Genomic DNA, 27,716 nt, shown 5'->3' with positions numbered 1-27,716 from the left:
ATAATAAAGCATTGCCTCAAATTTTCACTATCAGCCTCCAAGCACAGAGTTCTCTAGTCATGCTGGTTAGCTGGGCTTCATTTTTCCCTGAAGACCCTGTTGTCCCAGAGTAAAAGGGCTGTCCCAACTGGCATGCTGGGATTTTAGAAAAAGGTAATGGAGAAAATTGCCTTCTTTAAAACAGTGCTAGTTTTCCTGAAAAGCGGGTGTCAAACATGATTATGCCACCACTTCTCATGGTGTGAAATGCTATAGACAGACCCTTTCCTAAAATGGCTTTAGAAGTATCCATTAAGCAATTGAACCACTGGGAAAATAGCTCCCCTGTACAGCATGGCTTGCCCTTTGACTAAGTGATAGTCTGCTTTCATGTGTAATAGAAGGGATTTGCTTTGCAGTCTCTGTGCCAGGGAGACTTGGGCGGATGGGGTTGCAGATGGTTCTGACTCTAACAGAGTTGCTTATTGTGTGTGGCAGGGAATGTGATAGAAAAATGTTGGTTAGGCCCTCCAGCCAGCTACTGCTGCCACTTTACATAAAAGGGGCCAGAAAATTAAATCCAGCTCCCATTTTTTTCAGTGTGGGTGAGGAATGCAGACTGATTTCACCACCATTTTAGAAATATCATTGCCCTCATTCTTTGGTAAGCCCCACGGGATAGGTAGTACGTGTGTCATATAGTAGCTGAGTGCTTTACAAAGATTAATGAATCTATTTTCACAACACCTCTGTGAGATGGCGAGTGGGGAAAGGGACTACTCTTATCCCCATTTTACAGATGGGCAGCACAAGGAGATTAAAGTCAGAAGTTCCCACTTGTTTTGGATGCTGAATTTGAGACACCCGGGACTCGGGTTTTCAGACTACGTAGCGCTGTGCAGCACCTTGTTATGCTGAGAGCACAGCTCTCGTTGACTTTAGTTGCTGATGAAAGTGCTCAGCACTTCTACCGATCAGACCACAGGGTCTCAGGTCAGTGACCCAGAAAATAAAGCCCACACAGTTAGTGACCCTTGGTGAGAGGGTCGAGGAGCTCTTTGGCAGAGGCAGGAATAGAATCCAGCTTTCCAGGGCCACTGGGATTAGCCACGAGACTGCAATACCCTGCCTCATTCACTATACCCCTTCCAACACCTGCAGCATAGGAGGCCGAGGGGCTTATCCACAACAGCCTCCTTTCCCACATATTCCTGGTTCATGCACCCATGCAGGGCCAGCCCCTTGTCCAAAGTCTCCCATCACCGTGTCACCATCCAGTCCATCTCTCTCCCCACTCTGGCCTCCAGTCAGCCCCACACTGTCCCAAAATCCTTCCTCAGGCACCTCAACCTGTTTCTTTCTTCTTGGCCCCTTTTCCCAGTCTGCTTGCCCAGCCAGTCCCCGTCCCCCCCACAACCCAACTTTCAGTCGTTCTTTTCTTCTTCTCTCACCTCTGACCTATTCTAGACAGCCCCGTCCACTCTGAGACCGGTCCGGCTCTCATCCCCTCTGCATTCAAATCATGCAGATCCCTCCTCCAAGCTGCCAGGCACAGAAGGCACTGGGAGCACAGGAGAGAGAGAGAGACTCCTTGTTCACAGTCCAGGGGCCTGGGTCCTCACCCTTCTCTGGCATAGATCACGCCTGACCACAGCTGCAGTTGCTGGACAAGTCCTGCTCGGCACCAGGCTGGAGAATGCCCAGTACGGGCAGAGTTTTGCAGGACTTTAACTTCTAATGTCTTGAAACTATCGGCAGCATGGGCAACCTGCGGTTTTTCACTGCCTTATCACTTGGCCAAATTTGGGCAGATTTTCCCAGGAATGCCAAAAACCTCATCTCTTTGACCTTATTTCCTCTTGGGGCGGGGTGCATGGCTATGCCCCGTAGGGAAAGGCAAGCCGCATCCACACTCAGGGTACGTCTACACTACATGGTTCCATCGACGGAGCCATGTAGATTTGTTTATTGGGCAAAGGGAAATGAAGCGGCGATTTAAATAATCGCCGCTTCATTTAAATTTACATGGCTGCTGCGGTGAGCCGACAAACAGCTGATGAGCTGTTTGTCGGCTCAGCGCGCTAGTCTGGACGCTCCCCTGCCGACATCAAAGCCCTTTGTCGGCAGTCCCGGTAAACCTCATCCCACAAGGAATAACGGGGCTGCTGACAAAGGGCTTTGATGTCGGCAGGGGAGTGTCCAGTCTGGCGCACTGAGCCGACAAACAGCTGATCAGCTGTTTGTCGCCTCAGCGCAGCAGCCATGTAAATTTAAATGAAGCGGCGATTATTTAAATCGCCGCTTCATTTCCCTTTGCCTACAACCCTCATCTACATGGCTCCTTCGATGGAGCCATGTAGTCTAGACACAGCCTCACTGTGGCGTGTAGCTAAATGCAGCATGAGAGACTCTGATGGGGGTGAGACAGCAGAGAAGGGCTCCAGCCAGAATCTTTCATGGCATCAAGGCAAGTGTCCAGCAGCAGGGAAGCAGCGCCCGATATTGCCCTACTAGAAATAGCAGTGTAGGTGGGGGTGGGCCTGTTGGGGCCCGTGGAGAGCTATGTACCATGCATACCTTTCAATATAGGATTCAGCCAGGAGGGCCCTGCACTATACTTGCCCAAGCAGTGTCTCTCCATCTGCCAGGGGGCTGATAGACTTTCCCGGAAGGGGTGGATCTCGGGTAGAAGGGGCAGGGCTAGGGAAAAGCTTTCCCCAGCCAGCCCTTCAGTGCTGCCTAGAGTGTGCTGGACAGGCCTCCAGTGGCATTTTAAAGGGCCCAGGGCTCTAGCCACTGCTGTCGCCACAGTAGCAGGGGTAGCAGTGAAGAGCCCCAGGCCTATTTGAATCTCCGGGCACTGGGGAAGCTGCCCCCTTCACACACAGGCATTGGGTCTGCTGTGTACGCTGCTATTTATGCCCATGCTAGCTGTACTCTGAACTCCGCTGTAAGTGTAGACCTACCCTGACACAGAGACCCGCTCCTTCCATCAAATTCCAAGTCTCTGCTCCAAAGCTTGGGGACACTAGCGCTATTTAAAAGTCACCCTGAAGCAGACACCCACCCCGGAAACTGTCTGATCAAATGGCAAGAGTTAGGAAAAGTTATAAACTACTGAAAACGGACACTTGTGATGGCAGGTGTCAGGCAAGGTTCATGGGCAGTACGAATAGCCCCACCTATCATATACAATTATATCCAGTGGTTAAAATAATCTGAAAATATTCCTCCGAGGCTGACGCTTGGTATGCAAAGCTACAGTCTGGGATTAAATTGATTTTTTGGGTTATAGGGCTGAAGAATCAAATTAAATCTTTGGTACACAAATGTTAAAGGTTGCTAGCTGACTGTTCAATTTCAGTACTCTGAACTCCGCTAGCTTCAGAGGGGAGCTGAGTTAGTCTGTAACTGGAAAAACTTAAAAAACAATGAATAGTCTAGCACAGTGTTTCTCAACCTTTTTTTTTTATATAAAGTACCCATTTTAAAAATATATATAAGTACCCACAGTACCTGCAGTTTTCAGACACACTAAATTTTTTTCTACTGTTGCAACACATTTGTTTAAACAACTTAATCGTAGCTGGGCAGGCAATGACATTTTTGGGTGTAAAAAGTACAAAAATGATAAAATGCTGTAAAACTTAAAACAAAAATTCAGTTTTCTCTAAATTTCAGTGGTGTTGACATCCCCCCCCTCCCGACTTCTCTCGAGTACCCCTAAGGGTACTCGTACCACTGGTTAAGAAACACTGGTCTAGCAGCACCTTAAAGACTAACAAAGCATGTAGATGGTATCATGAGCTTCCGTGAGCACAGCCCACTTCTTCAGATGACCGGAGTTATTAAAGGTCCTGTTTCTAAATAAGTTGGGGATGGGGTGGGGAGAGAAGGAAAAAGAAGGGAGAAAAAAGGGGGGAAAAAATAGTCAGTTAGAGTGCCCATGCCACATGAAGCTAATAGAGAAGGTGCTAATTGTTCTTAAGTACCCATTGTTTCGGTTTTTATGTCATTAGGTTGTGAAATGTCTACTGTAAGTGTAGACCTACCCTGACACAAAGTCCACCCACCCCCCTCTCCCCATCAAGTTTCAAATCCCTGCTTCAAAGCAAGATACCAAATTAGGCAACTTTTTATTTAGAAATTAAACCACTAAAAAGAGCTTGCTCTTCTGTGCCCATCAAATTTTTCCTGATTAACTTCAGTAATTGACTATGTAATTCTATATAGGGTGGGACAATCTATAGCAGGGGAGGGCAATAAGCAGCCCATGGGCCAGCCATGATTCACCAGTGGAATTTCTGGTGGGCCACCAGACACTTAATTTACCTGGACATCCACAAGTATGGCTGCTTGCAACTCCGATTGGGCAGGGTTGGCTGTTTCTGGCCAGTGAGCGCTGCAGGAAGTGGTTTGAGCTAGGCCACCACTTCCCATAGCTCTCAGTGGCTGAAAATGGTGAGCTCCGAGTGAACGTACCTGCAGTGCCTGGTGGCCCACCAGCAGCTAATCCTGGTGAACTGTGCCCACCCTTGCAGGTGCTCATTGCCCACTCTTGGCCTATCGTTTTAGCAGAGTGAGGGACATACCTATATTTTATACCATGTCAGACCACGGGCTCTCGCTGGGTTTCCTACCTGACATTGTAAAGTGGATGCAAAATGGCATCTGGAATTTCAGCAATAATTACTTATGACTAAAGGGCAATGTCTAGAAACATTTGATCAGTAGCATCCCTTGATCCAAGTGTGCCAGTGGGGCATATGACACAGAATCTCCTATGTCACCCATGGCCAAGAATGGCTTTTCTCCTTCAAAATATTCCTAAATTGCCATCCCTTCTGCACAGCACTGACTGTGCTCTGGCAACCCATGTCTTCAATACCTCTGCCAAGGTTACTGGAATGGACTGGTGGAATGGCACTCACTGTATACCTATCTACTGAGTGCGTTGTGGAGACCTAGCAGCCTGAGTTCACCTGAGCTTTTCCTTTATTTCCTCAGACTGCGCTACCGGTCACTGAGTGCATTGGAGTGTTTATTCTAGCAATTAAAGCCTTAAAGTGCAGTTCTGCTCTGAAAATAACTCACTCTGTCACGAGGTTTATGAGTTCTGTATTCACTGTGGCCTAGTAATGCCAAATCAAAGCTGCTCATTTGTCTTTTGTATGGTTAAAAGGCTAAAAAGGCCTTTCCTCATAGAATGACTAATGTACTTTTGTTCTCAAACCCTCTTCTCCCACCAACTTAACAACTTTATAAAGCCCTGGAGGAAAGAATCAGCCAAAACCCAAGAAAAAGTAACTGAAATAGTTAAAAACTTAACTTCTGACACAAGCAGCATTTTCCCCCTGAAACAGGAGAAGTTCCTGAGACTCTATAAATTTCACTAGGGACTGTGCTGTTATCAATTTTATGTGGAAGGCACTTACATGCTACGGTGGTGACTTGCAAATAAACCCAGCTAGAGAATTTAACCCAACAGTTATTACTGAATAAACAATTCTCTGGATGCATGACCCAGAATAGAATCTAGCTCCCTTTCTCATAGCTATGTTAACTTTGCATGACCAACAGGTATAAAACCATTAAAAACTTTCAACACTAATGTAAAGAGATAAGACTCTGAGCAATAACCCTGTAAAATGGCACCTTTACAACAAACTAGATCTGCACTCTGTTCAGAGACATACTTTGATATAGGCCCAGTCTTCCAGACTGTTTTTTCTCCTCTCCCAAGATGTGGGGGTGTGTTTAAACTTTATCACCAGGTACGAGTTAGAGAACAAAGTCTTTAAAATGGCCAGGATTTTTATGTATTCCCTTTTGGTTCATGCCTGTGCACATTAAGTGCTTACAGACATGCTGCAAGACCCATTTCCTTTTCAGCTGTCCATGCCTTTTTGGTAGATTTTATTGTATGGTAGCTATGGGATGACAGGGGTTACCACTGCTATGTAAAACCAGCCTAATAAACCAGCTGCAGATCTTTGATCCCTCTAGTCCTTGCACCAGTGCAGAGGGAGGCTTCCTGTGAATGCCAAAGAGGTTGAGAGCCCTAGGTTTTGTCTTTGGTATACAGAAATGATAATTACTAGTATCAGCCCCACTGGGATTCTTCTCTCATATGCACAAGTTCAAAGCATAACAAAAATTAAAAAGCATGGGGTGTAGGCAGAGCTTGGACATGTCTGTGGAGTCATGGCCTGAAGTGATCTTCATAGTAAGATGCTAGAGTAAGCTGGAAGCTACACAGAGGACACTCATTAATACAGGACTGGGCTCCACTGTGTTCCTTGGCTCCCCTCCTTTGTAACCTTACATGCAAAACTGTGCACCTGGGTTATGCTGGATAGAACACTTACTATACTACTATATGGCTGTGACCCCAGTGGCTCTAACAATAATGAAGGAAATCCCCTCTCAGACCCTGTGAGTTACATTTCTGCACTCCATTTCCCTCAGTATTTGAGCACCTTACAATCTTAATATTTTATGCTGATTTGAACTCCCCTGATACAACACGGTAGCCAAACCTATTGAAATGGTGAAGTAATGGCAGCATGTGTCTCCCCTAGAAATCCTGCCATATTTGTATGTAATAATGGTACATGTGTGGGCAGCTTTCACTTTGGAGCCTTTGTCTGTCCTGTTAATAATCCATGTATTGATATGGTCCTGAAGGATTCACTGACCCTTGGATTTGAGAACCAAGTGTGCTCGCTTATCCTGCAGACCAAAAAGTATTACAGGGTTGTCTAATAAACTTGTTCTACATGTTTGAAGAAGAACCTAAATATTATCCTCCTATGGTGGAATGGGTACAAGGGGGAATAAATCTTACATTTTCTAGAGCTGTCCCAGATATTTATATTTATATTTATAAATGAGGGTGGGAGTGGTAAGTTAGAGCCAAGATAGGAACAGGGAAATGAAGATAATTTCTCTGAGGTAAGATCATGTCAGTGTCAGAGCTGGGAAGAAAAATCTTAACTGCCAATCACATGCCATAGCCACAGGGCCACATTTTCACCTGGAAAGTAGGTTTCAGATTTTACAATCTAGTTCATGGTCCTTTTTTTGTTTCTGAAAGAAAGAAGGTTGCTGGATTGTTTGAGTGCAAGGATTTTTATGTCAGGTCCAGGATAGACAAGCTAGAGAACATGTGATGAGTAGAGCTCATCTGGGATTTTTTTTAGAAACAATTTTTATTTACAAAATGCTGATTCATCAAAATAAAAAATGTTGAAGGAAGCAGTTGATTTGATGAAACTTTCATTGAGAAAAGTTTCCCTCGGGACCAGGATGAAGATTTGGTCAGGACATGTAAAGGGAGGGGCACAAAGAGAAGGGACACAGTACTGAGAGTGGCCCCTGGGGGCAGCGAGCCCACAAGGGAGAGCTATTCTGCAGGGTGTCCACAGGGGGCAGCCGTGGCAACAAGAGAGTGGCCAGAAGGGCTGGGGCTCCGCCATCTTGCCTACCAGCACACCGAATGAGTTGCCCCCCTGCCCCAAAACCTTAACCCCTCTGGCCCTTGGCTGCATTGCCAGAGAGGAGGGGGGAGGAAAAAAGGCCTCTGGTAGCCAAAGGGGCTGGAGGGAGAGAAATGCCAATGCCAGATGGAACCCCCCCTCACAGAACCCCTCCTCATCTCCCAATCCTCACTCTCATACCCCACACTCCCAAGGTCCTGCCCTGATTCCTGCATCCCCCATACCTCCAGCTTCCCGCCCTGAAGGATCCTGGCAATGCCACGTAAGTCTTCTAGTTTCATATATTTTGGTGGGATGGGAAAATCATTTCCTGCCTGGCTCTAGTGGGGAGTAGGATAACTGCACCTCTAAAATTTCCTTTGCTCTGGATGGCTTAGAAGTAGGAAGATAGGACCCTAGGCCCCTCATGTCTAGGTGATGCGGAGGTTAGTAATGCCAAAAGTTATTCACTGGGCTATGCCAAGGAAGACAGATATTCACATCTCCAGGAGACAGATATTCCCATCTCTGAATTGCCTGTGCCCCACCAGCAGTCTCAGCAGAAAGACCTTTGGGCATGGAGCCAGGAGGAAAGGCTGAATCCTGTATGGAAGGTCAAGGTACACTAGTAGGGCTGCATAAGAAAACCTGTATTAACGGCCTGTATGACCAGCTCACCAGATAGAGATTAGCTCAGTGTCATCCCTCCCTCTCTCCTCCCGCTGAACAGATTCACTTAAACGAAAACTCATGTATCTCTGTAAAACAAATCCAGAATAACAGATGGAAAATAGGATTGAGCCGGAAGGTTGCCAAGACTGATCTAATATTATTTCAAAGCACTTGTTTCAAGTATGATTTGGGATGGAATCTCAGCATTCCTGAAGGAAACGGCTTTTAATGTTTGAAATAGTAAAGGCCTGCTGTGAAATCAGGTTTTTTTTTCAGAAGTTTACTCCAGATGGAAACATGCCATTTTCACTGTGAAATTACACTGTCACCTCTGTCCATATCATAAGTATAGTTAAAGTTTTGTTGATTTTTTTCTTACCATGTTGCCAGCAGGCTGAATCTTTTTAGGCACCTTGACCGTTATTTCCAGGGTCTAAGATTCTAAATCTTTCCAGATTCCAATCAGGCTTCAGCTAATAGCAGATCTTTTCTAAGGGCAGTTGCATTCAGCTACCCATCTCTTTTGTTTATTCTCTAGTAAGTGGCAAAAAGAGTTCAGGAAGACAAATAGTAGATCCCGTCTTGGTGAGATGTCTCCAACAATCCTTCTGGGATCATAGTCAAAGAACAGTCTTCTGTTCATTTGTTGTTTTAAGCCTTGTCTTTCCTCACCTCTGCTGTCTGGTTTATCTTGTACGATTTAATGTAGATTTCTAAGATCTTGAGGGCAGAGAATATATTTTTGTCTATCCTGTAAAACACTTAGTATGTTTTTGGACACTTAAAAACTAATCATGTATTGCTGGTGAAAGGAGCAGAGGTCAACAACCCAGATGGTTGAAGTTCCATATTTACAGTAGTGACAGTGAAAGGTACAAGCTTGATAACTGATATTCCTTATTCTTGATCGGATTGGTGAGTTCAGTTTGTAGGCTGAGAAGCGTGTTCAGTTTGTAGGCTCCTTCAGTGTCTGGCCAACCTACCAAGTGTGTTTGGTTTTTGCAACATAAGTGTGTGCCCTATAAGAAGTGATTAGCAACCATTCTTTTACATGGATGACCAAATAGCCTTCAGATAGTAATGAAACCTAATCACTATAGGTCCGGGTCGGATTATAAGTGGTGAACTATAGGTCAAAGGTGTTATGTGGATTACCAGTCAGAGAACAAAACAGCAAATATACCTCACTCCATCATCACCACCAGGGAAAGGGAGACGTGAGCGATAGAAGTAACATAATGTAGGGATTCAAACAGACACAAAAGAGATGCTTTCAACAGACAACAGCTAAGCCCCAAATTAAATTCATATGTCATAATCTCCAAACTAGGCTGGCTTTGACACTGAACATAAACTCTTGTCTTCACGTCATGGATGAAAGTACAAAGTACAAAAAACATTTGTAAATCCCCTTCTTCCCCCCTGGCTGGCTGCAGAATGCACAAGAGGTGATGGGTCACATGCTGTATGGCCCAGTATCTGACAGTTGTTCAGAAGACATAAACCAGCTTACCAGAGTTTACCACGTGAAACCCATCTCCAGTCTACAAAGTTTCTTTCATTCAGGGACAAGCTCTGCAAAGAGCAAGCCCCACAATGTTTGTTTGCATCTCAGGCCAGAATTGTACTGCTGCCATGTGTTCCATTAACTTTTATCCTAATCAAACTGTCCATTCTCCATTCCCAGGCACAGGTCCAATGTCTTTTTGTTTGCTTGTTTTCCCCTTTTTTAAACTCAGATTCTGAATCCTTAACTCATGTTGAATAGCGATGGGACCACTTCTGTAATAAGGCACTACTCAATATGAGTGTTGGTGGCAGAGTCTGGCCTTCAGACTGTATGCTTTTTGGGGAATGGACATGTGTTTTATGCATGGCCCTATACTTCAGAGCCTGATTACAAATACTGATTATTATTATGAATAGTAACTCTGAAGCCAATTATTCATAATAACATGCACTGAGCCTCCTAGTTAATGTTTTCAGGGTTGAGTCCTAAAGTTCTTGGCAACTTAAGATATCGTTTTCATAAATAAGAGTAGCCTGTTGTAAATCACTGAGGGTATGTCTACACTGCAACACTATTTCGAAATAACTAGCTCTATTCCAAAATAACTTAGTCCGCGTTTACACAGCAGGCAGTTATTTCGAAATAGTATCAAAATACTGTCAAGCTGGAATACTTCTTACTCCGACTCCTGTAACCCTCGTTGTATGAAGAGTAAAGGAAGTCAGAGGAAGAGCACTATTTTGAAATAAGTGCTGTGCAGATGCTCCCTATTTCAAAATAAGATACACAATTGACATTGCTGAATTTGCGTAGCTTATTTCGAGTTAAGCGTTGCAGTGTTTTATAAAATGGAAGTTTTATAACAGTGTTTTATAAAATTGAAGTTTTCAGTCCATTTGGCTTTTTCACAAATACAACACAGTCAGCCCAGGTTTCGTTTCAGGTTTAAAACATTTTCTAGTTTAATTACTTTAGTTTAATTACTTTGCACATTTGCATTTATCATTCCCTTCACATCTTGCCTTTACAGGTTAAGGTTCTTCTGTTCTCTGCTACTTGCAGATTTACCCAGTGTTGGCTCGGGTCCTTATAATATAATAAGAGGAAGTTGCATACCAAATTTGGTGGGCCCAGTTATTACCATTTAGGAAGAGTCCTTGAACAAACACACAAACAGACAGACACTATCAAATAAATAGTAGATAAACAAACATCTTTATGCCATACATTCAGGGTAGATATTTAGAACATGCAGCTGAAAGTTTCCGTATCTTTACCTGAGAAATAAAGTAATATTTATTTCAATTTGAATGATGTCTGGAGTTTTATCAAGTGCTATGCTGTTTATGATCTTAGACATTTGAGTCGGACACCGGGATGCATATGTTTCTCCACTTGATTATTGTTCATGTGTTAAAACTAACGTGGCATTCAGTGTAAAGGTGATCCATGTGCCTGCACCCTGTGATTACATATAGCTTGCAGAAGCTGAGCATTCTGCACCCAGTCCATCAGAACCACTTTAGCAGGCGTTTAATTATATCAGGGGTCTCCAACCTTTTTGAACATGAGATTACTTTTTGAATTTAAGTGCAATCTAAGATCTACCTCAGATATAAGGCCCTGCCCCTGCTCACTCCATCCTCCTTTTCTTGCCCATCTTCACTCACGTTCAACAGGCAGGGGCAGCAGATTGGGGTGCAGGGTCTGGTCTTGGATTAAGGGATCTGGAGTGTGAGAGGGGCTCTGAGCTGAGCTTGGGGCAGGCAGCTGGGATGTAGGAGGGGTTCTACATGCAGGCTCTGGGACGGTGTTTGGATACAGGATTGCTGAGGGCTAGGGCGGGGGTTTGGGGTGCAGAAGGGGGTTCATGACTGGGGTAGGGTTTCGGGATATGGGCTCCAGCTGGGCACTGCTTACCTCAGATGGCTCCTGGTTGGTTGTGCAGTGGGGCTAAGGCAAGTTCACCCCTGCCCAAGTCCTTCACCACTCCCTAAAGGAGCCAGCAAACTCCCTCCGAAGTCCTGTTGTGCCTCCTCTCTGCTCTGTGGAGACAGGATACAGGGTGGGAGGGGGTCACCCTGACATCAGCACCCTCCTTTCCCTCCTCTGCCCTGCACAGCAAGCAGGAGGCTCCCAGGGGGAGGGGCAGCTCCAAGGCAAAGGGCAGGAGATGCACAGCAGTTGGGGGAGAGGCAGCTGAAGTGCCAGCACTTGGTAGCCTCTTAGCCAAACTAGTCAGGATCACCTGTCAGAGGCTCCACGATTTGCTAGTAGATCCCGATCGACTGGTTGGTGACCACTGAATTATATGCACAAGCACTGTGCCAGAATGCTCTGCACATTGCAGGATTGCGCTCATTAAGGGTATGTCTACACAGCAAGGCTAAAATAGAATTAAGCTACACAACTTCAGCTTTGTCAATTGTGTAGTTAAATCAAAATAACTCGACTTTTAGCGATGTTTACACAGCAGGCAGTCAAAGGAAGAATACTCTTCCTTCGACCTCCCTCACTCCTCGTAAAATGAGGGTTACAAGAGTCGGAAGTAAGAAGTCCTCCAGCTCACCATTATTTTAAAATAATGGCTTGCAATGTAGACACATTCTTTGTGATTTCAGAATAGCATCCATTATTGTGAAATAACACTGCTGTGTAGACATACCCTTAGAGCCAGGTGTGATATGGTGCAGTTCCTGTGGCTTTGGTCTCACATGCTTACCATATTCCTGTTTTCTGTCTTAGCGTGATTGTGTTTGTGATAAATGGTGTGAAAGGGGAGTTGTTAGTACGTTATGATTTCAGACGGCTCTCTGCCATCCGTTACAGATTGAAAACCTGGCTGGATAATTTCTGCAAAACACATAGCCGTCAGTAAGTCTCTTTCCCTTGTGCTGACAAATGTTTGGAGCAAGACAATAATCTTTTTTCTATTACCTTTGTTTTCCCCCACCAGAAACCTGAATAACAATAAGATCAAGGAGATCCGAGAAGGTGCCTTTGATGGGGCGGTTGGGGTGCAGGAGCTGATGCTGACGGGGAATCAGCTGGAATCCGTTCAAGGGCGAATGTTTAGAGGCCTCACAGGATTAAAGACAATGTAAGTGTGAACCCTGTGTCTGCCTGTTGAAAAGTATGTCTGCTTGTTTGGGAGAGCTGGGTTACAGCCATACCTGTTTGCACCACAGTTATTAAATAGTAAATTCTTTGGGGCAGGGAATGTGTCTACTGTGATCACAAAGCACTATGTATTTTTATGGTGCTCTGCGAGTGATAAGTTTATCTGCTGTTTCTATATAAACTGATTTTCAGGGTAAATTCAGAGTGAAACTATCTGACTGGATTTAATCATTTAGCATTTTAGTTAATAGAATTAATTCAAATCCCTTTTAAATTCTGCTTTTTAAAATTCACTTTGGTCTAATTAATATACTCACTGTGATATTGTCTGTGATTATATCAGAGATGATGGTCTCATGGTGAAGATACAATACTAGATTCCAGAATATTAGGGTGTAAATTCCCATCTCTGCCACAGATTTCCCATGTGGCCTTGTGCAATGCACTTAATATCTGTGTTTTAAAGTTTCCACTCTCATAGGTGTTGAGGATAAATTATATAATTCATATGAGGTACTTAGTGATAGGACCATATAAGTACCTAGACACAGACAAACAGCAGACACTGAAAAATGGCTCAGTTCTCTTCTGCCCATATACTGAAGATAAAATCAGAAAGAATGATGGCCTGTGATCGACCACTTGACGAATATCCTTTTTGCACAGTCTCTCTGTTGGAGGAGGATATAACACCTGAGCAATATGAGTTTCCCTGGCAGTTGACTCCAAAATGCCAAATGAATTTTTAAAAAGTTCAGTTTAGTCACAAGTGTTTCTTACTTTGCCAAGTATCATAGTGCCAAACCCGTCAATCCTTAAACAAGATAGGGCCACGATAAGGTGGGTGCATAATTGGCTGGATAACCGTAGTCAGAGAGTTGTTGTTAATGGTGCTAAATCCTGCTGGAAAGGGATAACAAGTGGAGTTCCGCAAGGGTCTGTTTTGGGACCTGTACTGTTCAATATCTTCATCAATGATGTAGATATTGGAATAGAGAGTATGCTTATTAAGTTTGCAGATGATACCAAACTGGGTGGGGTTGTAACTTCTTTGGAGGATAGGGACATAATTCAAAATGACCTTAGCAAGTTAGAGAAATGGTCAGAGGTAAACAGGATGAAGTTTAATAAAGAGAAATGCAAAGTGCTCCACTTAGGAAGGAACAATCAGTTCCATACATACAAGATGGGAAGCGACTGTCTAGGAAGGAGCATGGCGGAAAGGGATCTAGGGGTCAGAGTGGACCACAAGTTGAATATGAGTCAACAGTGTGATGCTGTTGCAAAAAAAGCAAATATGATTCTAGGTTGTATCAACAGGTGTGTTGTAAGCAAAACTCGTGAAGTCATTCTGCCGCTCTACTCTGCACTAGTTAGGCCTCAGCTGGAGTACTGTGTCCAGTTCTGGGCGCCACATTTCAAGAAAGATGTGGAGAAACTGGAGAGGGTACAGAGAAGAGCGACAAGAATGATTAAAGGTCTAGAGAACATGACCTATGAAGCCAGGCTTCATGAACTGGGCTTGTTTAGTTTGGAAAAAAGAAGATTAAGGGGGGACATGATAGCGGTTTTCAAATATCTAAAAGGGTGTCACAAGGAAGAAGGAGAAAATTTGTTCCTCTTCGTTTCTGAGGACAGGACAAGGAGTAATGGGCTTAAAGTGCAGCAAGGGAGGTTTAGATTGGACATTAGGAAAAAATTCCTAACTGTCAGGGTGGTCAAATATTGGAATAAATTGCCAAGGGAGGTGGTGGAATCTCCCTCTCTGGAGATATTTAAGAACAGGTTAGATAGACATCTGTCAGGGATGGTGTAGATGGAGCTTGGTCCTGCCTTGAGGGCGGGGGGACTGGACTCGATGACCTCTCGAGGTCCCTTCCAGTCCTATGATATGATTCTATAATTCTATGAAAACAACCCTGATGTGATTTGGAGGTTTGCCTGGGTGAGGACCTCAAAACTTGGCCTTTAGAGACAAAAACTGGAGAACTTTTCCTTCGCTGTTCTTTCAACTTTTGCTTTTCTTTGGCTTAGTCCAGCTGATGTGTGTGTTTTACTGAGAAACTTTTAAATACTGTTTGTGAATACTAAATTAACTTTTATGCTATGGAAGCAGCCCATGGCAGAGCTCCCAGGAAAAAAAGTATTTTTCATAGCAAGATATTTAACATTGGAGCTATGCTGCTGACCTAACCTGCATTTCCCACAACCTGCTAACATAGTCTAAATACACACTGCATTAAATGAAATTCTGTAAGTATAAGTTTTTTTTCAGAAAGGGCACCTCGTGTGTTGCATAGAATCCAGAGCTGGATTGAGAGACATATACTTGAATCTATAAACCTGTGCTCTTCGAGCATAAAAACTATAACCTTAAACCAAGAGGCCATGTTGGACAGAAGTGTGCATTGATTTTTAAATTCCTACATACGTCTATAAATGTACTAAATAGTTATAGAACTGGATAGGCATTTAAAAGCCTTCCTGCTATGTGAAGTTACTCTCTAAGATGTATGGAATCCAGAAACGGTGTCATACTGACATATGGCTTCAATATAATGTACTTCCAGAATTGACCAAACACAACTAGGGCCTTAGACATGCCCTTCTCTTGTAATAGCATGCTCCTTCCAGAATTTATGGTGTAGGTGGAACCATTGCAAGAACGGACAAGTTCCCCCCAATTTTTTGATAGCCTATTCATATCTGTTGTCATGTGCTTTTGGGTCTCCCCTTTTTAACATGCTTTATTTAACCACTGCTTATGGCACCATATTGTAGGCAACTGAGGTGATAACTGGATTTGGAAGTAGATCCACCTAAAACCTAATGTCAAGTCATGACCTTTCATACCAACTGTCTGATTAGAATGTCTTGCTAAATCTAGGAGTCCTCTGGTACCTCACAGACTAACAGATGTATTGGGGCATAAGCTTTCGTAGGCAAAGACCCACTTCGTCATGCTTATGCCCCAATACATATGTTAGTCTGTAAGGTGCCACAGGACTCCTTGTTGCTTTTGCAGATCCAGACTAACATGGCTACCCCTCTGATACTTGCTAAATATAATCTCTATCAGGCAATTGTAAAGTACCTCCCATCAGAGCAGTATCCAGCTGGCTAGTTGGCTGGTATCAGCGTGGGATGTAAACGCAAGGTCGACCGAACTCAAACTACCTGGATTTCAGAGCAGAGAATTATTTTACCTTTAGGCTACGTCTACACTTGCATGAATTTCCGAAAATACTTTGAACAGAAAAGTTTTCCGTTAAAAGCATTTTCGGAAAAGCATGTCTAGATTGGCAGATGCTTTTCCGCAAAAGCACTTTTTGCGGAAAAGCATCTGTGGCCAATCTAGATGCGCTTTTCCGCAAAAAAGCCCTGATCACCTTTTTCACGAGCGAGGCTTTTTTGCGGAAAACAGTACTATGCTGTCTACACTGGCCCTTTTGCGCAAAAGTCTTTCAGAAAAAGACTTTTGCCCGAACGGGAGCAGCATAGTTTTTCCGGAAAAGCACTGATGATTTTACATGAGATCGTCAGTGCTTTTCTGGAAATTCAAGCAGCCATTGTAGACAGCTGTCAAGTTTTTCCGCAAAAGCAGATGATTTTGCGGAAAAACTTGCCAGTCTAGACACAGCCTTAGTGTATGTGCCTAGGGTTTTAGAGTGGTGCTCTCGTAGGGTGCATCTACACTGTACCCTTAGCTCGAAATACGGGACACAATTTCAACTATGCAAATTGCGTAGCTTATTTCAAGTTAATTTCAAAATATTTTATTAATTTTGAAATAAACTGCTATTCCAAAACCCTTACTCCTTAAGGAATGAGGTTTACAGGGACATCAGAATAGCAAGCCCCTTATATTTCAAAATAACAGGTTTGTTTAAAAGACGCAGAATAGCTATTTTGGGATACCAGAGGTATCCCGAAATAGCGCCTCAGGGTAGACATACCCATACAGTGCTCACATGTGTTTTGAGACTCTCTGGTGGAACACTTTAGCTACTGAATAATGTTTAATCTACAGATGAATAGTGACATTTCTGTACCACAACATTCTTTGATATGAAATGTAACACGTACTTCATGAATAGTTTTAAAGCCTTCGTTGCTATGAAGCAAAACTAGAGATTATAGTATTTCAGATCAATTAGGCTTTACCATTACATCCATTGTTCCCATAACTCACAACAACGTATGTCCATTTGGTACAAGTGCTGAGCAAAGAGGTATTTTATGGGGTCATTATTTTCCTCTGACTACTATTAGGAAAATTAATGATGACAATAAGATTTCAGAGCTGGTTTTGGTTTGGCAACTCTTTTCTTTATACCATACGTAAGCTTCCATTGTTGCTGTCTCCTTTCAAAGGGTATGTCTACACTACCCCGCTAGTTCGAACTCGTGGAATGAGGAGTAACGGTAGTTTGAACTAGGAAGCCTAGTTCGAACTACCTAGTTCGTGCCCCGTGTAGCCGCGCTGCACGGGGTTCAAACGAGCGGGGTTTTAAAAATGGCGGCGCCCCGCTTATGCAAATGAAGCCCGGGAAATTCAATTCCCGGGCTTCATTTGCAAGTGCGGTATGCCTACATTACCCCGCTAGTTCAAACTAGGAGGGTAGTGTAGACATACCCATAGTGTTTGAACAGAGATTTTAAAAAGTTATTTAGGATAGTCATTTATTAATACAACTAGCCAATTAGCCCGTCATAAGACGGGATTTGCAGGTCTTCTCTCCTGAGCGCGCTCGCTCTCTCTCTCTCTCTCTCTCTCTCTCTCTCCCCTCCTACTGCCTGCCCCCCTCAGCTCTCCTCCGCATCTTACCTCTCTCTCCATCTCTTTCTTTCTCTTCTCCCCCTCCTGCCTCTCACTCTCCCTTTCTCTTCTCCTCCTCCTCCTGCTTCTTTCTCCCCTCCGTCTCTCCCCGCCCCCCTTCCCCTTCCCTCCCACCGTGGCGCTTGGCTGAGTGCTGCCTGCTCAGCCGGGCTGCCGCGAGGGAGAGGGGCGGGGCGGTGACATACAAGGCCAGGAGGCGGGGCTGTGTACATCACCGCCCTCCCTTCCCCTCTCACCCTGGGGGAGCCCAAACAGCCCCTTGCGCTGCTGGCTCCCCTGGCGGCCCAGCTGAGGGGCGCAGCACTCAGCTGAGTGCCACAGTGGGAGGGGAAGGATGGCGGTAGATGGCCCCGCCCCTGGCCATGTACATCACCGCCCCTCCCCCTTCCTCCCTCCGTGGCGGCTCGCCTGAATGTTGTGCACTGCCGGGCCGCTGTGGGGGAGGAGGGGTGGGGCGGTGACGTACCTGGCCAGGGGATGTGACTGTCTGTGACACCACCCTCCCACCCCCGTGGTGGCCCGCCTGAGGGGCGCACCACTCAGCGCCACGGTGGGAGGTGGAAGGGGGGCGGTGACGTACACAGCCCTGCCCCCAACCGTGTACATCGCTGCCCTGTCCCCCTTTCTGTCCCACCGGGGCTCAGCTGAGCGGTGCAGCGCCAGCACCACTCAGCTGGGCCGCGGCCAGGGAGGAAGCGGCGGCAAGTGGCCGTTTGGAGTCTGGCTGTGGCCAGTGGCTGCACCCCGCCCCCTTTTCCAGGTCTGCTTTTCAACCCCACAGCTCCCGATGCCCCCAGCTCTGCTTTCCACCCCTCTTCCAGCCAGCTCTGCCCCCTTCTCCTCCCTGCGTGGCACCCCGCCCCCCTTTCTCTCTCTCTCCCTCCGTGGCGCACTGCGCCGCTCAACTGGCCCCAGCTGAGCGGCGCTCCCACCGGCCCCAGGTGAGCGACGGCCGCTTGTCGCCCCAGGCCCAGCTGAGCGGTGCTTCCACCGGGCCCAGCGGGAGAGCAAGTGGCCGTTTGGGGTCAGCGCTCCCCACGTGTGGGGAGCACGGACCCCAAAAGGCCACTTGCTGCCTCTTGCTCCCCCGCCAGGGCCCAGCTGAGCGGCGCAGCGCTCGGCCGAACCGCCATGGAGAGAGGGGAAGAGGGGCAGGGCGCTGACATACACGGCCGGGGGGCGTGGCTGTGTACATCAGCGTTACAGACTCACAGACAATGGGCTACTATATATATGATGATAAGTATTATGTTCATAGGGTAGTCAAAGTCCATATCTGGTAGCCTCAGAAATCCATTTTAGATTGCTCCCATACTCAGTAAAATGATAGACTTTTAAAGTTGATGGTATGTCTCATGCTAGTGAAGGTTTTTGGTCCCACTGTAATTTCATCTGCAAAGTGTCCACATCTCTTTAACAGCATGCGTGAGCAAGCATAATAATGGAGTTTGAGATTCATAATGATACATTTTGGAGGGGAGAACTCCCCTTTAATAGCTATTTTTACCCTTCGTAGTCAATACAGAAGGGGATCCTTGTTGGCTATGATGCTGGCGGGATTCAAACCCAACACCCTTTGTGCTAGAGACCAAAGCCTTATTCATGAGGCCATCATAGGATGTGGCCCAGTGTTCTACCTTCAGCATATAGATTATTCTGTCCATCTTCAGCCTGGCACCAGCTCCAGTCCTGGGCAGGCCCTTATCAGTTACAGCACCCTTACCTCGAAGTAAGCTACACAATTTGCACTAGGCACATTGCATAGCTTATTTTGAGGTTATTTCAGAATAGCTTATTTTGAAATTTGGCGCTAACTACACAGCGCCACATTTCAAAATACAGGCAGTCCCCGAGTTACGCGGATCCGACTTATGTCGGATCCGCAGTTACGAACAGGGCCCTTCCTCTCCCTGGTCTCCAGCAGACCAGGGAGAGGAAGCAAAGCGGCGGAACACGTGGGCAGCGGACAGGGCTGTCCGCTGCCCACGCGCTCCGAGGCTTGGCTCTACTTTGCCCCCCTGTCCCCCCCCCTGGTCCCCCTGGTCTGCAGACCAGGGGAATGGGGGGGGGCAAAGCAGAGCCAAGCCCCGGAGCGCCCGGCCAGCTGACAGCCCAGACGCTTCTGGGCTGGCAGCTGGCAGCGCGCTCCACGGCTTGGCTCTGCTTTGCCCCCCCCCCCCCATCCCCCTGGTCTGCAGACCAGGAGGAGGTGGGGCGGGGGCAAAGCAGAGCAAAGCCGCGGAGCACGCGGGCAGCGGACAGCCACGGCGCATCTGGGCTGTCCCGCTGCCCCCGTGCTCCGTGGCTTTGCTCCGGACACCTGTGGTACAGCAGCTGGGGCGCTGCCAGTTGGTCCCGTAGCGCCGCTCTGGGCGCTACTGGACCAACCGGGAAGCACCCCAGCTGTTCTGCCCCAGGCGTCCTGATTCAGCCACTGCTCTGCCCCAGGCGTCCTCAAGTCAGCCGCTGCTGAAACTGACCAGTGGCTGACTACAGGAAGCCCCTGCCCCGGGCTTCCTGGAATCAGCTGCTGATCAGTTTCAGCCGCAGCTGACTTGGGAATGCCTGGGGTTCTTAAGTTGAATCTGTATGTAAGTCAGAACTGGCATCCAGATTCAGCCGCTGTTGAAACTGATCAGTTTCAGCAGCGGCTGAATCTGGACGCCAGTTCCGACTTACATACAGATTCAACTTAAGAACAAACCTACAGTCCCTATCTTGTACGTAACCCGGGGACTGCCTGTAAAGCGCTATTTCAATGAATCCCTTTACCCTCGTGGAATGAGGGCTACAAGGATGCCGGAATAGTGCGCTTGTTATTTTGAAATATATTTTGAAATAAAAGGCGCATTTAAAGATGCGAAATTGCTATTTCGGGATACCTCCAGTATCCTGAAACAGCTCTGCTGTGTAGACATAGCCTTAGTCTCCTGTATTACAAAAGATGGATGTTAGAAATGGCAGTTGGTTGGTACTGTGCCCTTACATTAGCCCTCCCCACAACACGATAGTCCCAAGAAGTATTCTAATTCTATGTCTGGATCTTTTCAGGATGCTGAGAAGCAACTTGATCAGCTGTGTGAACAATGACACCTTCACAGGACTAAGCTCCGTAAGACTGCTCTCGCTGTACGACAACCGCATCACCACTATCACTCCTGGAGCATTCAATACACTTGTCTCTTTGTCAACGATGTAAGTAACCCTCTTAGTTTTTTTAATGGTGCCACTGTCCAGCACTACCCAGGAGGGGGTGGGGTCCAAGTGGCCTGGCACTCCCATGTAACAGGCTGCAACACCAGGAGTAGGGATCCAGGCCCAGCTCCAAGGGACAGGGGCCACCAGTACAGGATGAGTGTGGATTGAGCTCAATTTCTGCCCTCCCTCCCCCCGTGCTATTGGGGCCTCAGATTCAGGGTTGCAGGGGGTGGTCCAGTTTCTGATTTTGGCCTAGACCCTACACACCCCTGTGTGGCCCTGCTGTTGTCCCATACTTTATGAGAATTTGTTAGTTGTAAAATCTAAGTGTTTGAGTGTTAAAATGGGGTGAACCCAAACTATCTTCATTTTTTTAAAAATCACTGCTATAAAATGTTTGGAGAAGTTAGAACCTCTGGCTGTGTCCAGACTCAGGGGTTTTTTCGGGAAAAGTAGCCTTTTTCCAAAAAAACTTCACCTGCGTCTAGACTGCAGCCGCGTTCTTTCGAAATTAAATCGAAAGAACGCGGCTTTTCTTTCGACGGCGGTAAACCTCATTTCACGAGGAAGAACGCCTTCTTTCGAAAGAAGGCGTTCTTGAATGTAAATAGGGCTTCTTCGAAAGAGAGCATCCAGACTCACTGGGTGCTTTCTTTCGAAAAAGCGGCTTGCTCTTTCGAAAGTTCCGTGTGCAGTCTAGACGCTCTCTTTCGAAAGATGCTCTTTCGAAAGAGGCTTGCAGTCTAGACATAGCCTCTGTGGCTGCTTTAGAGTTTCCATTCTCCGTTTGGATAGACTGAGAAGGCAGAGAAAAGGGTTTTTGTTTTTTTTTAAATTTAAGAAACCTAAAATGTCAAAAAATTCCTCTATAAAATCAATATCTAAACCCAAAAGGAAGTGGAGCTCAGTTCCCATTGGATTAAATTTGCAAAAAGTTCCTAAGGTTTTTCTATACTATTTCTGACTTTTCTTCTTATATGTTTTCTCGGTTCCTTTTCTTAGTTTATCTATTTTCAAACAAGTACACACTGTTAAATATATAGAGTCTGATCTGTGCTTCCAGCTCAGAATGGGAAATTGACCTAGCTGTTAATGGAAGTTGTCTGCTTAATCCCCTGCATTCTGCACTGAAAATGCACTGTAATCATCCAAACAAAACAAATTCTTTGTTGCTGTGACATTTATTTATTTATTTATTTATTTATTTATTTGTGTGTTTATTTTTGGCTTTAGACGTAACCTCTGTGGTGTTTATTTGTTTTAAATAAGGCATGTTGGTTTGTTGGAAAGGGAGGTAGTAGAGCAGCTTTTGTTTTTCCCAATATTATGTTGCTCCTTCCTTCATTTTGATCATGTCTTCTTGTTGTTTATAGTTGATACATGCTATGGTATCTCACCTTTTGGTAGGAGGAGAGAGAGGTAAACAACCCTAAAAGTCCTCCTTCAGATTGAAGGACAAGGGCGCTAACTACTGTGAAATTGTTTTCACTGCTCACCATCTCCATTGCTTGTTCTTCTATACTGGTGAAACCATCATTCCAAAATCTAGTACTCCACAAGTGCTTTACTTCCGCCTGTGCTGCCAGCATTCCCAACCTTGTCTGTCTGTTCCTCTGCTCCTTGCAGTTGCTTCCATGCCTGCTCCTAGTCCAGTCTGCAAGGATCGTGTCCTTTTAAGTCTCTCTCAAAAACTCACCTCTGCTGTGCTGCCCATAGTAAATCTATTCAATCTTGTTAACAAGTTCCCTCTGTTGTTTCCCTTTTCCTAATCTCTTTGTGCTTGGCTGCTATGACATGTGATCTCAGAGCAGGGACCATCCTTCATTTACTTGCTCTTGAATGACAGGAAATCAGCTCATGGAGTGTTCTAAAATAAAAAGTGTATGTCAGTCCAGCAGCTTGAGGAATGCTTCCCAGCACAGGTAGATTGACATGCTGCCTCAAGGAGAGCTAATGAGCTAAAAATAGCTGGGTGGCCATAGTGGCGCCTCAGTCTCACCACCCTAACGCAATCCCTCCCAATCCACTGGCTATATCCTTGCCATAGTGGCCACACTCCTATTTTTAGCTGCCTAGGTCAAGCACGCTTCCAAGTGCTGTGTAGGCATAGTCAAAGAAATAATGCTGATGTGTCCCTTTGTTTACACAGTTCACTCGGCTACTGGTTGTATAAACAAGGCAGGGAGTAATTTATGACTGTGTCATGTTTTAATGGCAGGAAAGAATTTTGCACCTTTGTGGGTACTTTTCAGCCACAGGTAAAGAATTTCTTAGCCTCTGGCGGCAGTATGTCAAAGCTGATGATAATTGACTGTGTTGCTTTGGCACAAAAAATGCCTTTTAGTAATCACTTCGCCAGTGGAAGATGGGCACTGTGTTGCTATGCACATTTGAAGTAGAAATTCACTCAGACACATTTTCACATAGGACTTGATCCACTGCCCATGCGAGTTAATGACAGAAGTTCCATTGACTTCACTGGATTTTGGTTTTGAAGGTAAGAATGGCCATGCTGGGTCAGACCAAAGGTCCGTGTAGCCAGGTGCCCAGGAGAGAATGAAAAGAACAGGGAATTATTAAGTGATCCCTCCTCTGTTGCCCATTTCCAGCTTCTGACATATTGGCTGTGTCTACATTGGCACCCTTTTCCGGAAAAGGGATGCTAATGAGACAAGTCGGAATTGCAAATTCCTGATTTTGAGAGGAATAAGGGATCTTCCGGAAAAGGCTTTATTTTCCAAAAGATCCCATCTAGACTGGCGCTTTTCTCCGGCAAAGCCCCGAGCCGGAAAAAAGCAGCAGCCATGTTCATGCAAATGCCGTGGGGGATATTTAAATCCCCCGCAGCATTTGCAATTCCGAAGTGTCTCATTAGCATCCCTTTTCCGGAAAAGGGTGACAATGTAGACACAGCCACTGAGTCTGGAGTCTGGGGACACCATTATCATAGAATCATAGAGCTGGAAGAGACCTCAGGAGGTCATCAAGTCCAGCCCTCTGCCCAAGGGAGGACAAATCCCAACTAAATCAACACACCCAGTGCTTTGTCAAGCCAAGACTTAAACACCTCTAGGGATGGAGATTCCACCACCTCCCTAGGTAACCCATTCCAGTGCTTCACCACCCTTCTAGTGAAATAGTTTTTCCGAATATGCAACCTACACCTCCCCCACTGTAACTTGAGATCATTGCTCCTTGTTCTGCCATCCATCACTACTGAAAACAGCCTTTCTCCATCCTCTTTGGAATCTCTCTTCAGGAAGTTGAACGCTGCTATCAAATTCCCCCTCACTCTTCGCTTCTGCAGACTAAACAAACCCACATCCCTCAGTCTCTCCTCATAGGTCATGTGTTCCAGCCCCCTAATCATTTTGGTTGTCCTCCACTGGACCCTCTCCAATGCTTCCACATCCTTTCTATAGTGGAGGCCCAGAACTGGACACAGTATTCCAGATGTGGCCTCACCAGAGCCGAATAAAGAGATATAATCACTTCTCTAGATCTGCTGGAAATGCTCCTCCTAATGCAACCTAATGTCATTAGCCTTCTTGGCTACAAGGACACACTGTTGACTCATATCCAGCTTCTCATCCACTGTAATCCCCAGGTCCTTTTCTGCAGAACTGCTACTTAGCCAGTCGGTCCCCAGCCTGAACAGTGTTTGGGATTCTTCCGTCCCAAGTGCAGGACTCTGCACTTGTCCTTGTTGAACCTCATCAGATTTCTTTTGTCCCAATCCTCTAATCTGTCTAGATCACTCTGGACCCTATCCCTGCCCTCCAGCATATCTACCTCTCCCCCTAGCTTAGTGTCATCTGCAAACTTGCTGAGGGTGCAATCCATCCCCTCATCCAGGTCATTAATAAAGATGTTGAATTAAACCCGTCCAAGAACAGATCTCTTCCCTAGTCATCTGTCCAAGTTTTCACTTCTTGTATGCTTCCTTTTTGTGTTTAAGATCACCAAGGATGTCCATAGTAATCCACTCTGGTCGCCTACCATATTTGCTTTTCTTACTGCACATTATGATGGTTTCTTCCTGTGCCTTTAATCAGGCTTCTTTAAATTACTGCCAGCTCTCCTGGACTCCTTTCCCCTTCATGTTAGCATCCCAAGGAATCCTGCCCATCTGAGGGAGTCAAAGTCTGCTTTTCTGAAGTCCACGGTGTGTATTTTGCTAATCTCCATTCTTCCTTTGGTCAGGATCCTGAAATCTACCATCTCGTGATCACTGCTTCCCAGGTTGTCACCCACCTCTACTTCCCCTACTAGTTCCTCCCTGTTTGTGAGAAGCAGGTCAAGCTGCACATGGCCCCTAGTCGGTTTCTTAAGCTCTTGTATTAAGAAGTTATCCCCAACATTCTCCAAAAACTTCCTGGATTGTCTGTGTACTGCCGTATTGGTCTCCCAACAGATGTCAAGGTGATTAAAGTCCCCCATGAGAACCAGGGCCTGTGATCTGGAAGCTTCTCTCAGTTGTCTGAAGAAAGCCTTGTCTACCTCATCCACCTGATCCAGTGGTCTATAGCAGACACCAACCACAAGATCACCCTTGGTGCTTCCACCTCTAAACTTAACCCATAGGTTCTCAACAGGCTTTTCTCCCTCTATATACTGGAGTTCTGAGCAATCCTACTGCTCTCTTACATACAACGCTACTCCTCCACCTTTTCTCCCCCCCTGCCTGTTCTTCCTGAACAGTTTAGACCCTTCCATGACAGTGCTCCAATCATGAAAATCATCCCACCAAGTCTCCGTTATTCCAATCCATGTTGACTTTTTCTCAACAAATTATGTTCATCTATGTGTCTGAACATTCTGTTCTTTACTGTAGTTTTAACTAATTTCCCTGGTATTGCAGTTAGACTTACAGACCTATAATTGCCAGGATCACCTCTAGAGCCTTTTTTAAACATTATCACATTCGCTGTCCTCCTGTCATACGATTTGTGGCCATATTATTCAATACATGCCTTGCCTACACTTATAGAAGCAAGCAGTGTGCAGGCAATACAAGGCAGGTTGCATCCCACACTCGTCTTTGTGGTGTATTGCAACTTGCAGCAGTCAAAGACTTTGGTGGAGGACTGCAGCAGGGAGATGCTGGAGGCTTTCACTGGAGCAGGGAAAGGCTCTGGCAGCAGGGAGGCTGCAGTGCACTAGACTGCTAGAAACAGCAGTGTAGAGATGGTAGGCACTTCTTGGCCATGCAGAGAGCTGTCTAGCATGTATACCATAGGGTTCAGGTGTTCAGGGCAGTCTGCTCTCCTTGCCTAAACCATGCCTCACTGTCCACAGTGCTATTTGTCCCTAGGCCAGCAGCATGTTCAGTGTGTGTACGTGTAGTCACACCTTTACATGAAAAATGAAGAGCTGTTGTGTTTCCAACCTGTGTTTAATGACAGCAGTCCAGTATGAGGCTACTAGAAATTATTACTTTCATGACTTGGAGAGTTCAGAACATTAACCTATTCAGTCCAAATTGTGTGTTTACATTTCACTTTTTTGTTGTTTATTAATACCAAACTATAAACCACTCAACTTCATATCAATTTTATAATAACCACTTACAAACTAACATTTTTCCATTTTTTAATTTGGGAAACTATAATTTGCCTCGTTCACCAGATTAAAAACAGGATTGTTACTGTTTTTGCTCGTAGGCACCATACAGAGAGTATTCAGTTCCTTTGTTTTTTGTGTCTTTGCAAAGCATTTTAGTATTTCTTATGATTTTAGTATTTCTTATGACCAGGCAGATAAATTTAACAAATAGATATTTAGGGTCCCCCTTTTTAGATGTGTATGTATTACCCGTGCTGGGCTTTTCATGGATTAAACATGCAAAGAGTACAGACTTACACAATATTAACTTATCTGCATAGATTTTAGAGTATGTTTTCAAGATGATTATAATAGAATCAAGACTGGCTACAATTTGGACCTTTTCTTTTAAATATTTCTGCTTCCATAGGTCTTTGAAAATTTTAATAAAGACACTTCTGGTTGACTGGCTGCTACTTTATTTTGAGGGTTCTGTCCACACATATTTCTGAAACCTTTTTAACAAGCCTCCTTTGCTAAAAGCCAGATGGCCTTGTTTCAGTGTGAGTGGCTCTATTATCATTACGTGTAGAAAATCTGATTGTTTAATTTTATAGCATTTCAACTGTCAAACTTTTCTGCTTGTGATCTGAAAATGCACACTTTGATAGCCTGGGTCAAACTCTATCCTAACACTGTTGCAATTTATGACCCGTTCCAGGCTTTCAAATGGCTTCTCATCAAAAATAATTTTGCATAGTGAAGCTTGTGTTCCATATGATGCTTAGATATCATTGACCTAATGGTCCTTCCGAGTGGCATCATCATATTTCCATGGAAACAGCTTGAGCTGTTTCGGTAGCAAAATATATCTGCATCTAGTTTTCTAGTATAATTATATGATGTATCTCAAAAGGGATTAGTGAAAAAAATCAATATTTTGGGGAAAATACTAAGTTTAATTAATTGATATTTATTGCACTATTCCATATGTATAATTCATGCTTCCTCAGATAGTAACATTAAGTAAAGATTAGGTCATTGTTCCCACTATTGACTATGCAATAACATACATTATCAATTTTCCTCCATAAACAAATGTTACACTTGCATATTTGAATTACAGCTACAAAATTTGGACTGGAGCCAGTTTGGACTTTGCCAATCTTCCCGGGTGTTTGGATCCAGGGTTTTGGAACAGATTCATCTCAGACTTGCAATAAATGGGAAAATCTGAAGTCATGGGTTTCATTTAACTTCATGAAATCACATCAAAGAGACACCGCCTTGCGGTTCAGTTTCCAGCATTGTGAACATGGTGCCAAGTTGGTTTATAATAGTTAGTTTAAAAAGAAAATTGAGTTGCTTAGATTAT

At 45.1% G+C, this 27,716-nt stretch overlaps 1 protein-coding gene across 1 annotated transcript in view; it reads left to right on the top strand.

The window, feature by feature from the left end:
- Positions 1 to 27,716, top strand: part of SLIT3 (slit guidance ligand 3) — a 791,947-nt gene that overhangs the window by 605,780 nt on the left and 158,451 nt on the right. Inside the window, exons 17-18 of the mRNA XM_006115755.5 lie at positions 12,596 to 12,739; positions 20,651 to 20,794. Of these exons, the coding sequence (XP_006115817.1) occupies positions 12,596 to 12,739; positions 20,651 to 20,794 (288 nt within the window). The remainder of the gene's footprint in view (positions 1 to 12,595; positions 12,740 to 20,650; positions 20,795 to 27,716) is intronic.

This window comes from Pelodiscus sinensis, chromosome 16 (genome assembly GCF_052426305.1).
Source record: "Pelodiscus sinensis isolate ZL-2025 chromosome 16, ASM5242630v1, whole genome shotgun sequence".
Classification (NCBI taxonomy): Eukaryota; Metazoa; Chordata; order Testudines; family Trionychidae; genus Pelodiscus; species Pelodiscus sinensis.
This window is presented reverse-complemented; position numbering and strand designations above follow the sequence as displayed.